This window comes from Diceros bicornis, chromosome 10, assembly GCF_020826845.1.
Source record: "Diceros bicornis minor isolate mBicDic1 chromosome 10, mDicBic1.mat.cur, whole genome shotgun sequence".
NCBI classification, from domain to species: Eukaryota; Metazoa; Chordata; class Mammalia; order Perissodactyla; family Rhinocerotidae; genus Diceros; species Diceros bicornis.
The window spans coordinates 20,246,981-20,260,590 of record NC_080749.1 but is presented as its reverse complement, the minus strand read 5'-3'; the positions used below and the strand labels follow the sequence as shown (position 1 = coordinate 20,260,590).

Genomic DNA, 13,610 nt, shown 5'->3' with positions numbered 1-13,610 from the left:
AGTAGGGGTAGGGGGCTTGGGGTGCCAAAGGAGTGACACTGAGCCAAATTAGAGATAATGGACTGAGAATGAGGGTTCAAGATTCAAATTCCCAGCAACTGCACACAAACACAAAGCTTGAGAAGACAAACTGTGAGTGTTCTGTTCTATAAAATTTTCTTCTATCCCTGTTTTCTATTCAATAAATGCTTTATTTACTAGGTGCAAGTAGCAGTGTTCTATGATTAAGGGATAGTTGGGGCTTTAAGAGGCATATCTCATCAAATCATTGGGCAAGTAACTGCTCTATCCCCAGCTCATCGCAACAGTGTGGGGCATGTGGTAGATGCTCAATAAAGATTTGTTTATTGAGTGAAAGAATGATTGGCGAGCTCAGGCTACTCATGTTGATCTGGACAGGGTGGATCATAGGACAGAGGCTGAGTGTAGTCTGAAGATGTCTGGCTGGGTCTGGGCTGGGACTTGGCCAGGCTTGCCGCCTACAGGCAATAGACTGCTTTCTTGAGAGCTGTGCTGGCATCGTAGGGAACCATAGCACAGGGATGAGTAAAATTATATGCAAGGAAGAAAAAGCAATTGACGTTCAGCAAGAGCCGTTCTGGCGAGTAAGGTCTTTGGAATGAAGGTAGCAACAAATGAGGGTGGATGGTTTACTCCACTGAAGACAGTCCATATATGTTCATAAACATTGGGTAACCCTGGCTTCAAGCAGCCCTTCCTCCTCTTTATTCCGAGGTTGTAGAAAATGCAAAGTGAATGTGTGCTGTGCTCTTGAAGAAATTTTAGCATGAAAAGCTGGGCTCTTGGCTTTTTGTCACTAGGCTGGTGCCTCCTGTGTGTGTGACCTCTGAGAAGCTATCTAACCAGGTTGCTCCCTGTTAAATGGCAGTTGTCTTGCCTGTGTTCCAGTAATGCTGATTCCTACTTTAGAATGCGGGTTGGGTGCATTTCATGCTGTGCTAACTGAAGCAGAGCAAATATATAGTATGTGCTGGAGGGAGAGAGCCAGGGTGTCCCGGTCGAGAGTGGAGACTCTCCTTGTGTTGTTCTCATTCTGATTTTTTTCTCATGTACTGTTCTGTGCCGCCTCATGACTCTCTGGGTTTAAGGCTGTTCTTGCTCTTCCTGTAGTCCTAGGCCTTTCCATTTACAGATGCTCCAAGTTCTCCTTAAAAGAACGGTCCTCACAGAGGCTGCTTTCTCTGTTATGCCCCACAGAGTGCTGGCTGCCACTCCATTTGCTCAGAGAATGGCTGCCTGGTAACACTGGGCCTCTCGGTATGTTGAACCCTTAATTCTGTCTGCTTTCTCCCTGAAGACTCTGGTCACTGCAAGTTGAATGCTTTAATGTGTTCAGGCACTGATCTAGGCATTTGGGAGACATCAGGGAACAAAACAGAAAAGCTTACTGCCTTCGTAGTGCTTACCTTCTAATGGGTGGTGGGAGGCAGATGGTACACGATGTTCACAGATAGATAAATCAGATAGTATGGTAGGAGATGATCTGTATTCTGGAAAAGAAATATACAGCAAGGTAAGGGGGAGCTAAGATGTGGGCTGGGACAGGTTGCAGTAGTAAATAGGGTGGCCAGGACAGGCCTATGAGGTGAGATTTGACCAGAGACCTGAAGGAGATGAGGGAGTGGGTCTGTTGGATCCTGTGGTAAGAATGCTCCAGGGAGAGGAATGAGTTAGAGCCCAGGCCTGGCAGGAGTGTGCCTGGCTGTGGGGAGGTCAGTGAGAAGGCTTGTGGGGCAGGAGTGGAGTGAGCAGGTGCAGCTCATAGGGGAGGAGGTCAGCACTAGGGGCCTCATGCATTGTAAGGACTTTGGCCTTCACAGGGACTGTGACAGGTAGAACCATTCTGGCTGCATGTCAGGGGCGCTGGGGCAGAGGTACAGAAGGGGGGACGGTTAGGAGGGAGTCCAGGCAAGACATTTTGGTGGTTGCTCCCTATTATAAATCTGAATGCAAATGCAACTTTCATTGCAAAGTGGCCTAGGTCACTCTCAAATGACACTCCCCTCCCCCACAGCAGTAGCTCAAGGGCAATATTTTCCAATCTCTTCAAGCCCACTCTTGCTGTGGGTTATACTGGCTATTGTGGGTGTGGGATTGGGGGGAGGGCTGTGTGGCCCCTTTTTGTACATGACCACCTACCTCTTGGTCATGTGAAAACGAGAAGGAGACTTGTGATCATCCCTGAGGTCTTGGCAAGGGTACGCCTGTCTCCGGACTGGCAGAGCCCTGGAGGGTGGATGAGCAGTGTCCATAGTCTGCTTGGGACTAATGAATAGTTCTCAGGTTCTACAGAAGACAAAGAGCTCTCAAAGAATGATATAGGCTTTGAGAACTTGGCCCATCATACAGCTTTTGTAATTTGCTGAGCACCAGGCCTTAGAGTAGGAAACGTTGGAGGCTCCTGTTGATGCAGGACGATGAATATTGAGCAGGCATTTTGCTGGGAACTGCAGATATGGAGATGAAACTACTGTCCTTTCCCTTAAGCTGCTTGTGGGCTACATCTGGAGTCCCATACTCAAGCCTCCCGGGTCAACCAGATACCCGGAAGGGCCAGGCAGGTGAGTGAGGCCAGCTGGGTGTAATGCTGCAGGCAATGCAGGTGCCCAAGAGCGCGTGCCCCATCCAAACGCGGTGCGGGCACTGCTGGGAGAAAGGGACAGCTCAGTGCTGGCAGAAAAGCCAAAAACCTGCATATTCCTTTTATTTTTTGTTAAATTCATGAAGTCTCCTGATTTTAAAATGTTGGTAGCCAATTCTGATGTTTGAATAATACTGCATAGGTCGATCAAAAGCTTCCAGATTTCCTTTTCAGGGGGCCCTTTTGCAAATTCTGGTCCAAACAGGTAAAATATGAAGTTAACGTCACTGTGCTGCAGCTGAGGATGAGCAGTTTAAAGGGCTAAGCAGTACTTTTGTTGATTTGTTTTTCAAACTGCTCTCTCTTTTCTTTCAGTGATGACTGAATTCAACTCCCTATCACAAATTTTTGTAGGACGTTATAATCTTGTTTGAGTAGGAGAGAGTCTGGAAGCTATTGGAGGTTCTCATGAAGTGAGTTAGAACATAAATCAATTAATTTTGACCCCTCTTAGCTCCGCTTGTTCTGCTGCCTAGGTCACAGCAGGCAGGATGAAGGTGGATGACGGCGAGATGGGTTCTCTGCATGGGGTAGTTACATGGCTGTGGGTGACGTTGTTGCCAGGCGTCTGAGTGACAGAGGTGGTCTAATTAAAGTGGAATTGATTTATTAACAGAGCTTTACTAGTCACATAATTTAGCAACTTGGAGGTGTTATGGGGCCTGGGGTATTGCTGAAGAGTGCTAAGGCTCAAGATAATTATTGCCTGACTTTGGAGAGAATGACAGATGGGTCCTCATTGTTGCTATAAATCTGGGCTGCAATTGAAATGGCATTCTTTGTTGAACGTTGTTGAGAGGCCTCAGCGTTGACCCTCGGTTGCCTTGCTGGCATGCTCACGTCTCTGTTCCTTTCCATGGCACTCTGTCTGAACCTCCACAACCCTCCCTCACAGCCTGCTGCTCATTCAGCTGCGTGATTTGCATTTGGCTTTGCCCTAACAATGGGTTGCCTGGGTCCGCTCCATTTTCCAGCTGTCTCTCTGTTTGAATTTGAGTTTCCAGCTGACATGCTTTCTGGCCTGTGTGACTTAGTTAAAGGAGGTGTGGTCTTTAACCAGACTTGTGTAAATATTTATTTAAGATGTCTGTTGTATGTGTGCCTCTGGGAGTGTAGCTGTTATTACCCCCTTGACACACAAATGGCAGTAGATTGTAGGACAAGCAAAAACCTGAGAGGCAGGAGCTCCCTTAGCCAGAGTGACATTTTGCTTATGTTTCACACTCTGGCTTGCCTGGCCTCTGCTGTGCTCCTGGGAACTCCTTGGGGTATTAGCAACCCACTTGTGTAGGTGATTTGGCCTAGGGAGATGGATTTCAGAAACTTAGATGTATTAAAGATGTGTGTGGTAGTGCTTTCCTGTTAGCCAGAAGCATTCATGAGCTCACAACGCAGATGTGAGCTTCTCCCAGATGTGCATCATAAATCTGGTTTCTGCTATTCTGTTTTAGATCTTTGACTATATTGTTATGAGTGGGGTAATTCTTTTCTTCAAGTAAAATATATTTCTTTTTCTGATTTGAATGGTTATATAGGATGGTTGTAGAAAATGTGGAAAATACAAAAAAGTAGAAAGGAAAGAAATCCACCCAAATATTCCCACCCACCAGAGATTAACCACTGTTATCATTTGAGGGATCTTTTTTTCTAGTGGTTTTCAATGCATTTATTTATTTATTTATTTAAATTGAAGTAACATTGGTTTATAACATATAAATTCCAGGAGTACATCATTATATTTCTATTCCTGTGTAGACTACAGCTTCAATGCATTTTTTTAAAACATAGTTCTGTAAAGCTAGTTATATCACATATATCATATTATATTTTGCCCTTTTCTACCTAATTTTTTGCTCAAACAATAAAGAAATCTATTATCTCACGTAAGTTTCCTCTTGTTCCCTTTTGCTTCAGACAAAATAGCCTCACACGTGCCAGGCGTTCCACCTCAGGCCTTTGCACTAAGGTTCTTCTTCTAGGTGACTGCATGGCTCCCTCCCTCATCTCTTCTAAGTCTTTGCTCAGATGTCACCTTCTTTGCTCAGATGTCACATTCTCAGTGAACCCTCTTCTGACCTCCCCATTAAGTTTGCACCTATAGTAGCCAGAATGCCTCCTGACCCAGACCCATCCTTTCCCGTGGCACCAAGTACTGATGGCATGAAACATGCCACTTTTGTTTATTATCAATATCATTATTCTAACTAATATGCTATTATAAGCATTAACCAATAGCACTCTTTGTAAATATTTTTAAATAGCTACATCTAGCTTATTTTTTTAATGGACCATACTTTAATCATCACCCTACTGCTGGATATTTACATTGCATCCAGGGTTTTGCTACTATAAATTGCATAAACCTACTGTGAACCTTCTGTATATAAAGTATTTTTTCATTTCTTAGGCAATAAAAGAGATTCTTGGACATGAGATCGCTGGGTCAAGGTGTATTATATTGACTCATCGGCTGCAAATGATACAAACTCAACTCAAACTAGCTTAAGCAAATTAAAGGGAATTATTGGCTGACGTATTTGAAAAATACAAGCATAGACTTCAGGTAGGGCTGATTCCAGAGGTTCAGTCCATGTCATCAGAGGTTTGATTTATATCTTTTATCTTCAATATCAGCTTTCCTCTGTGTTGGCTTCATTCGGAGGCAGGCTCTCCCCCTTTAGGGCAAAATTGTTACCTGCAGCTCCTATTTTTATGCTACCAGCTCTACAATCACCTCTTTGAAAGACATCCTCTTCCCAATATTTTTTGCAAAAACTCAAGACAGGTTCTCATGGATCACATCAAATTGTGCCATCTTTGAATCACTAATTTTGGCCATGGGACAAGGATATACTAGAGTAGGGATAATAATTTCATCCCTCTCAAACCACATAGTGTGAGGGTGGGGGAGGTGTAGCATTCCCCAGAGGAGAATTAGGGTGTTCCTTCCCCAAATGGGGACTGGATACTGGGCAGGCCCCAAACTATAGATCTTCATTTTACTTATGAACATTTTAAGGACTCTATGTATCAGTAAAATGAAAAAGAAAAAGACAACATGGAAAGTGAGAGGAGTCTAGCTGCATCCTAAGCATGAATTTTTGGGTGTCTGAGGCCAGCCTAATCAGATGGCAGTCTCCCTCTGCTCTCACCATGAGAGAGTAAGAGGTGGGAAACTGAGGCCTCAGCTCCCAGGGGAATGATGGCCTATAATTGTATGCCTTGTAGGCTCCCCGAGTGCACATTTCAGTTATGAGCGATGGAGACAAGTTCTAAACGTGAGGAGAAGAAATATTCTTGAAAATTTCCCTACGGGATTCTGATAGCCATGCTATCCAGATGGATCTGGAGGATTCTGACAGTTGGGCGCTCCAATCTAGAGCAGCCGTGGTGTTTGTTAAACAGGCCCTGCACCACGAGCTGACAGCTGAGGTGACTTCATTACCTCCAGCTCTGTGACCCCTGCCTTGACAGAGAGCAGTCTTCACAGGAGAGCTCCGCTTCACGGCTGCCCGATTGCCTGTCTCGTGGAACATGCCAGCTTGCAGCTTAATTGTCTGAGGTCAGCAGGTCCCTTGTCTGTGGTCCGCTGCTGAATTTGCGCCTGCCTTAAAGGCACTGCTGGACTTTTATTGGACCTGTGGTGGCTTTCAGCTACCCTCAGCTAAGTATGTGTGGGGCTCCTGGGCACCTACCTTGTAACCTCTGCCTCAATGGGTGATCCTGGCCCAGGCATGCTGTTCTCCAAGTGGAACCCTATCTTAGTGTGAGGGAAGTTGGAAACATCCTGGTGAAAACCCCACACTTTGCTCCTTCCCTGGGAGCAGGGGCTATCTAAACCAATCCCACCCTTTCTTTGGAGTCCGTTCTCATCCCAGAATTAGGATGTGTCACATTCAGTTACAGGCCAAAGAAAATAAAGTTATCACTTGACACCCTTCAGAAACTCCTAAAAGGCCACTGACCTCTTCCATTCGGGTCCTGTGCTAATGACTATTTGCTGCTATTTCATTTTAAGAACTGAGGAGTTGCTCGCAAAGGGAAGCTGCCCGAGCCAAAGCCGTGCAGAGGGCCCTTCAGTGTACCTAGATTCCCCATGCAATTTTTGGTATTTTCTCCCTTTTCATCTCATCAAGGAAATTAGATGGAGCCAATTTATGAGGAAATGATTCCTATTAATCCCTCCCTTCTATGCAGAGCTCTGGGTTAACCTGGAGCCCTCTTGCTTACATTTTCCTTGGTGCCTGGGGGATAGAACAGTATTAATATTCCACTTGTGCTCTAAGTTATTCATCCACTGGGCAGGCTTAACTCACTCACACAAGCAGAACTTTCCAGTATAATTCTGAGAGTGTTTGAAATCATGGACATTGACTCCAATTGAGTCAGGGAAACCCCACCATTCAGTGACCATCTCCTTTGTTGGATTCCAGAGTCTCTGGGGCAAAGTTTCTTGTGTTTCTCCATATAATCAAGTGGGCGCCCACCTCTTTGAAATCTGTAGCCCACTGTATAAATGTCTGGTATTACCAAATATCTAGATTAAATCTTTTTATAGTAATGGTTTACTGCTTGGAAAGCAGGCGGTTCTCTGTGATGGCGAGTGGAGGGCTTTTCCAGCTGTGCCCTCCATCCCATGGTGCCCGGGCCAGAGAGTGCAGGTAGAGCAGAGCAGGGTCTCCGGGTGGGCAGCTCTTTATCTGGTGTGTATATTGCCCATCTGGGCAGGATGTTAGCAGGAGTTAAAAAGATTTCCACTGCTGATAAAGAAGTAACCCACAAAAAGCACACTGCCAAAATATTCTAAAAACCAGTTGTAAGGATACACATTTCGATTTTTTTCTATGAAATTTTATTAAGTCTAATTAATGGTTATTGAGCAAGACAGGCTCAGTGTCCTATAGGGCATCTTGGTGCTCAGGGCGACCCCTCGAGGGATCTGGGTGCTGCCTTTTTTGCACAGGCCAATGTCTTCGGGAAGGTCTGGTGCCCCTTTGCACCGCCACACCTGTGTTGCCCATGAAAGCTACAGCTGGTCACTGCACACAGCTGGTCTGTCCTCCTTTTGCCAGTAAGAGCAACAGCAGGGATAACTGGAGCAGCTCATGTCACAAACAAAGAAGGTCAGGAATTTAATGGATTGCATTTGCCTTACACAGCCTGAGGATTGGGATGTGCCTGCATCTCAGGAAGGGCTTAGAAACTTCAGGAACCAGTGGTTCTCTCTTGCCCCAGAGCTGTGTTTTACTCATGCTTGTCTTTCTGCTCCTTGGTCTTTATAGCAAACAAGGGCCAACCCTAGCTCCAGTGTTTACGGGTTTCAGTTCCAACAACATAAATTGACCAACTAGACTCTCAGTCTCAATTCCTACTTCATAGAAAATGAAATATGCTTGGTTTGAAGTGGCTCAGATGAGCCCCTTATGGCTGGGGGCAGAGGTACAAAGCACAATATGGCTGTCCAGGGCCCATTCTTGGACCTTGTGTCCAGGACAGGGAGTGAGTCCCAGAGAAGGGCCATGTGGTGAGTGGAGTGGGAGTCCAAGTGGATATTGACCTCTATGCCCCACGCCACACCTCTCTTACTCCATGAGTGAGCGCTTGCAACACTTGTGCCGGGAAAAAGCTGCTTCAAAGCTTTGCAGACCCATTGGGTAGGGCTTCATCTTTGTTGGAGGGTGGATGTATGCTCCCTAAATATGGCTTTTATTTGGAGATCTGCCTTTATTAAGTCAAATTGAGAACAATCTTTGAAGCTGGACATTGCTTCGGCACAGAACAGATCACAGAATTAGGCAAAATGCTATCAACAGACTTGCCTCAAAAAAGGTAGAGAGATTTTTGAATATGGATAAATATTTTAATTATAATTATTACATCTACAAATGTAGATGTAACAATGTATTGTTTAAGATCATTTCTTATTGTTTTTCTAAACAGTTTTATTGAGGTCTACACTGGATTTTAAGCTCTGATGGGCAAGAGATTTTTTTCAACTGTGTGTTAGCAATGGCACGTGCGTGTAGATACCACCACTAATTATCTTATTATGGGAACAGTGTAGATGGCTGCACTTTCACTATGAAAGTTTATTAAGTTTCTCTATTCCCAGTTGCTAAATTCTCAAAGTCTCAGCAGTCATTTGACTGACAACTGCTTAAGCATTTTCGTTCTGAAGCTGGCCCGCCGGTGCTTCAGAACACACTGGGAAGGGAAGTCGTCAGAGGTGGAGTCTGGAATCTTTTCACTTCACTCTACCTTTTTTGGTTCTCAGATTTTACAAGTGCAGTTAATTTTTAATTTTATTCTCTTGGAACTTGCCCACTGATGTTTAAAGGACCATATCAAGTATATTAATATACTCACAAATGAGAGAAAATATCCATGAGGTCTTAAAATATTCTGAATAATATTTTCTTTCTTTTTAGCTGTCTCCGTTATGAGGTACAGCGCCTCTGCTTTTGGGTTTGCAGTAAGTAATCTGAAATGTACTTTTATGAAGTTTTGCACGTTTTTCCTGAGCCCATGAATCTCATCCTGGGCTCTCATTAAAAGGGTGGTTAGCAGATGAGAGCTCAGCATGACAAACAGAACTTTTATGGAAATAGCTGTCAAAAATTACAATTTAATAGAAGTAAACTGCAACGATGCTATATAATGCTCAAGAACAGGTTAGGGGACCACATTTTCCACAGCTGGTTAAGAGGATGTTTTAGCGCTTTAGCCCTTTCTCCCCCGCTCAAGGTTATAGGTTTGAAAATGGGCACACTGTGGAGTGAGGCATCTGTTGGTGCAGGCAGAGGTGTTGGGAGCTAAGATGGGGGCTGCTGGTGCAAGGATGAGTCAGTCTGTAGTCCAATTAGGGGTAACTGGCTTCCGAGCCTCGTTCCTGATGGCAGTTGGTTAGAGAAAATGGGTCTCAGGTGTTTTACAGGCTAGGCACGTTGAAAACTTGAGTGAAGTTTCCCCAGGTCCCTTCAAGAGAGCGCTAGTGCTTGTAACTTTCCAGATGAGAAGTGTGGCGTGTGCAGTGACTCATACAGAGAGCTCCTTTCAACAGCCCTCCTGTAGCTTTAGTGTTTCCTGTACCTGAGGGTGTGTGTTCCTGTTCCAAAATCCACTTCTTCCCTTTGTTGCGAGAACTTAATGTTTTGGGGGTTGCAGATTCTTTTCAGAATCTTCTGAAAGGTGTGGGCTGTCTCTCCAGAAAAATGCCCACATCTCACACTCACACACACACTCTGTCTCTCTGTCTCTCTCTCTCACTCACTCACTCCTCTTTCCTTCTTTCTCTCTCTTTTTCTCTCTCTCACACATTCACTCATTCATTCAAACAAAAGCATGGAATCTCGTATATAACTTCAAAGTGTTGGTAGACTTCCCAGAGCCCCTGGGTGACCCCACCCTCACCCCTGGGCCCCAGGCAGAACAGTCCCATCGAGAGCCAGAAACCCAGAATCCTCACCCTGAATCTTTTACTTGGAATGTACAGGAAAACGCTGAAATTATCTTGCCTGCTATGAGGAAACCAATTTCACATGTGTCAGAACAGTGTAATTCCCACCCCCCCCGACCCCAATATCTCCAGAGTGCTGGCAGCCAGGGGACCAGGGAGCAGAGCCTACCACACCACAGAGGGTGGTTTCTCAGGCTGTGGGAGCAGTGTCAGGTACGAGGAGGGGCGGTGGCACTGGCGCCAGGCTGGCACGTCATGTGCCCCAGGCTCCAGATTCCCAGGTTGCGCTGTGATGGTGAAGAGTGGCCTGCATCATAATGATGTGAAGCCTCCTTGCTCTGAGGTCATTCGCTCAGATGTTCTGAGTCAAAGAACAGTTGCCTCGTGTCTTCACAGTCATGCCCTGTTAACTTTGGAAAACCATTAATGCCGTGTCTCCTTCTCCTAGTTTGATGCCGTCCTCGACGTCCTGTCATCGGCGATTGTCCTGTGGCGTTACAGCAATGCGGCCGCTGTACACTCTGCCCATAGGGAATACATGTAAGTGGGTTTTTATCTTCCACCAGACTGCAGAACTCTTGCAAATGAAGGCCACATAATTAGGCTCTCAACAGAGCTTTGGTCCCAGTGATGAGACTAAAAGGTCTCCATATTGCTTAGAATGGTCAGAGAGATGGGATGTCCCTTTATAATTCTCCCCGCTCTCTGCTCTTGAGTCTAGAGTGAATATTTGTATGCTCACTTGTTGGTCTATCCATCTGTCCGTCTATCCACCAATCCTCCCATCAGTCAATCCACCCATCCTTCCATCCTCTTTCTCTTTGTGTTATTGGAATCTTTATGCCTTGAATTTTCATATTTTTTTCTTTCTTTCTAAGGTGAGTTTTCACTGTAATTTACAGAAGACATCTTGAAGGCATTCTAAATTATTCCGCTTGTCTTCCATCCCTCTCTGTATTAGAGGATATTGCTTGCCCCAGTCTCCAAATCTTGTGGGTGATGATTTTGTCTTTGAGGGATTTGTGTTTGTGACCATAAACGTATCTTTTCAGCTTCTCTCTTTTTATTTCACTTGTAATCCTCCGGGTGATAACAGCACAGGTTTCAGAGTCAGATTTCTTGGCTTTGAATTTCAGCTCCACCACTTGTTAGCTCTGTGACCGTGGGAGGCTGCTAACTGCTCTATGCTTGTTTCCTCATCTGGAAAAGCAGGAAAACAATAATACCTCCTTCATAGGGTTTTTATATATATTATATATACGCAATATATAATGTAGTATAATATGTATGTTATATTAACTTAGAACAGTGTTTGGCATGTAGTTCAGTAAACCTCAGCTGCCATCATTATTAATTATTAAAGGGGCTCCCCTGGTACTGAACCACCACTGGTCATTAGGGCAAGAGTTTTACCCCACCTCTGCAGCTTTTGGACGGTTGAATACAAATGAGTAAATGCCCCCTTGCTGTGGTTTGTGGTGCCCAGACAGAAGGTACCCTTGATGGCAGACAAATATTGGGTGCAGAGGACTCAGATAGTAATATATCTGAGATTGTGTGTGCCAAATGGAAAGCTTTTGAAAGATGACACTGTAACTGATTTGCAAAGGAGAACAAATTTTAATTTAGTCCATTATTGGCTTTAGGTAAAGCACAAAAACTTCTAAGTGTTAAATATTTATTTTAATGTACATTAGCTTTTTTAACAAATATAATTAAAATATCAGATCTGTGATATCACAGATGATATTGTTTAGGATAAGGTTAATTTTCTAAAACGTCAATTTATGTTTGAAAAAAATTAAGAAAACAATCGTAGTGAACTGATTTTGTAAAATTTCAAATGATGGTACCATAATGATCAAAGTTGAATTAACACTGGTCTAGCTGAAGGAGCAGCTAGTGCTTCCACCCAAGCTGTTGCTGGCCATTAGTTGAAGAATACAGTAAGAACAGTCTAGAAAGTGCGATCTAGTGATATGCTTAAATTTCAAGAGCTAGTCCCTGTCCTGTCAGAAGAACATACATTCTTTGGTTCTGTGGTTGTTCTGTCCAATATGGTAGCCACTAGTGGCTATTTTAGCACTTATATGTAGCTGGTGGAAACTAAGAGCTGTTGTAAGTGTAAAATACACACTACATTCCAAAGACTTACTAAGAAAAAAGAATATAACCATTTCATTAATAATTTTTAAAATATTGATTATGTATTGATATAAGAATATTTTGGGTATATTGGATTAAATGAACTATTAAAGTTAAGTTTACTTGCTTCTGTTTACATTTTTAATGTGGCTTTTAGAAATTTAAAATTACATATATGGCTTATATTATAATTCTATTGGGTCTCACCCTCAAGAGAAAGCTCTTCCCTCTGCCTTTTCTTATTTTAGAATTAGTAATCCAGAATTTGATTGGCATTTCCAGAAGAAATTGAGTTCAGTATTTCTCAATTTCTCTCTTCTAATTTGCTTTTTTATCTGTTTTCCTTTATGCTGAAATGAGTTTCTTTCATGTTAGTCACAAATCTACAAATTATTGTTGCTTTTCTCTAGTGTTGGGATTTCTGTGATCATTTACCAGGTGGCCTGGAGTTTTTCCAAGATTAAGACTGCTGACAAGAAATGTCTTTGGTTTCACTGTTTTTAATGATCCCAAAACAGGTACCATTAAAAAAAAATGTGTATCTTTATTAATATACCCAAAAGGCAAAAACTCATAGAGGAGTTGCTTTGATAATTCCCAGATGATAGTTCACATGATGATGCCAATGAATTCATTTGAAGATTCTTAATCTAGGGATTAAAATGACACTCAAATCCTCTCTATTGTCGGCTTTAAAGTTTTTTAATCTCTTGCTCATCCCATGTAAATTAAAAATTCATGAAATCACTGCCAGCTGAGAAACTGATGTTTGCATATTAATGAGTATGAATGAATTATGAGAGGCAGAGCTAGAAAAACCATTGGTTTTCAGTTAGTTGCTGGAGAAGAATAGCGGTCAACGGGTCTGTAATTAATTCCTTTAATTTTTCCTATGTTGACTCTAAGCTTCAGAAAGAACCTGGAGTTTGGAATTTTCAATGCTGAGAGGAGAGAAACCTTTCTCAGCCTTGCCTCCTGACTGTGGATGCGATGGGGTGCTTGATGCTCACAGGAAGAGAGCATGCCTTCAGCACTACCACAGAGTGGAGCCTCAATCATTTTGTTTTGCATTTTTTTATTATGGTAAAAAATGCATAACATTAAATTTACTATCTTAAACATTTTAAGTGAATTGTTCAGTGGTGTTAAATGTATTCATATTGTTTGGAACAGATCTCCAGAACATTTTCATCTTGCAAAACTGAAACTCTATACTCATTAAACCACTCCCCTTTCCCTCTCCCCCCAGCCTTTGGCAACCACCATTCTACTTTGACTTCGTTTCTATGAATTTGACTACTCTAGGTACCTCATATAAGTGGAATCATAGTATTCGTCCTTTTGTGA

The 13,610-nt window shown here is 43.3% G+C and overlaps 1 protein-coding gene across 1 annotated transcript in view; it reads left to right on the top strand.

The window, feature by feature from the left end:
* Window positions 1-13,610, top strand: part of TMEM163 (transmembrane protein 163) — a 232,026-nt gene that overhangs the window by 135,330 nt on the left and 83,086 nt on the right. Inside the window, exons 3-4 of the mRNA XM_058548853.1 lie at window positions 9,091-9,134; window positions 10,567-10,658. Coding sequence (XP_058404836.1) covers window positions 9,091-9,134; window positions 10,567-10,658 — 136 coding nt within the window. The remainder of the gene's footprint in view (window positions 1-9,090; window positions 9,135-10,566; window positions 10,659-13,610) is intronic.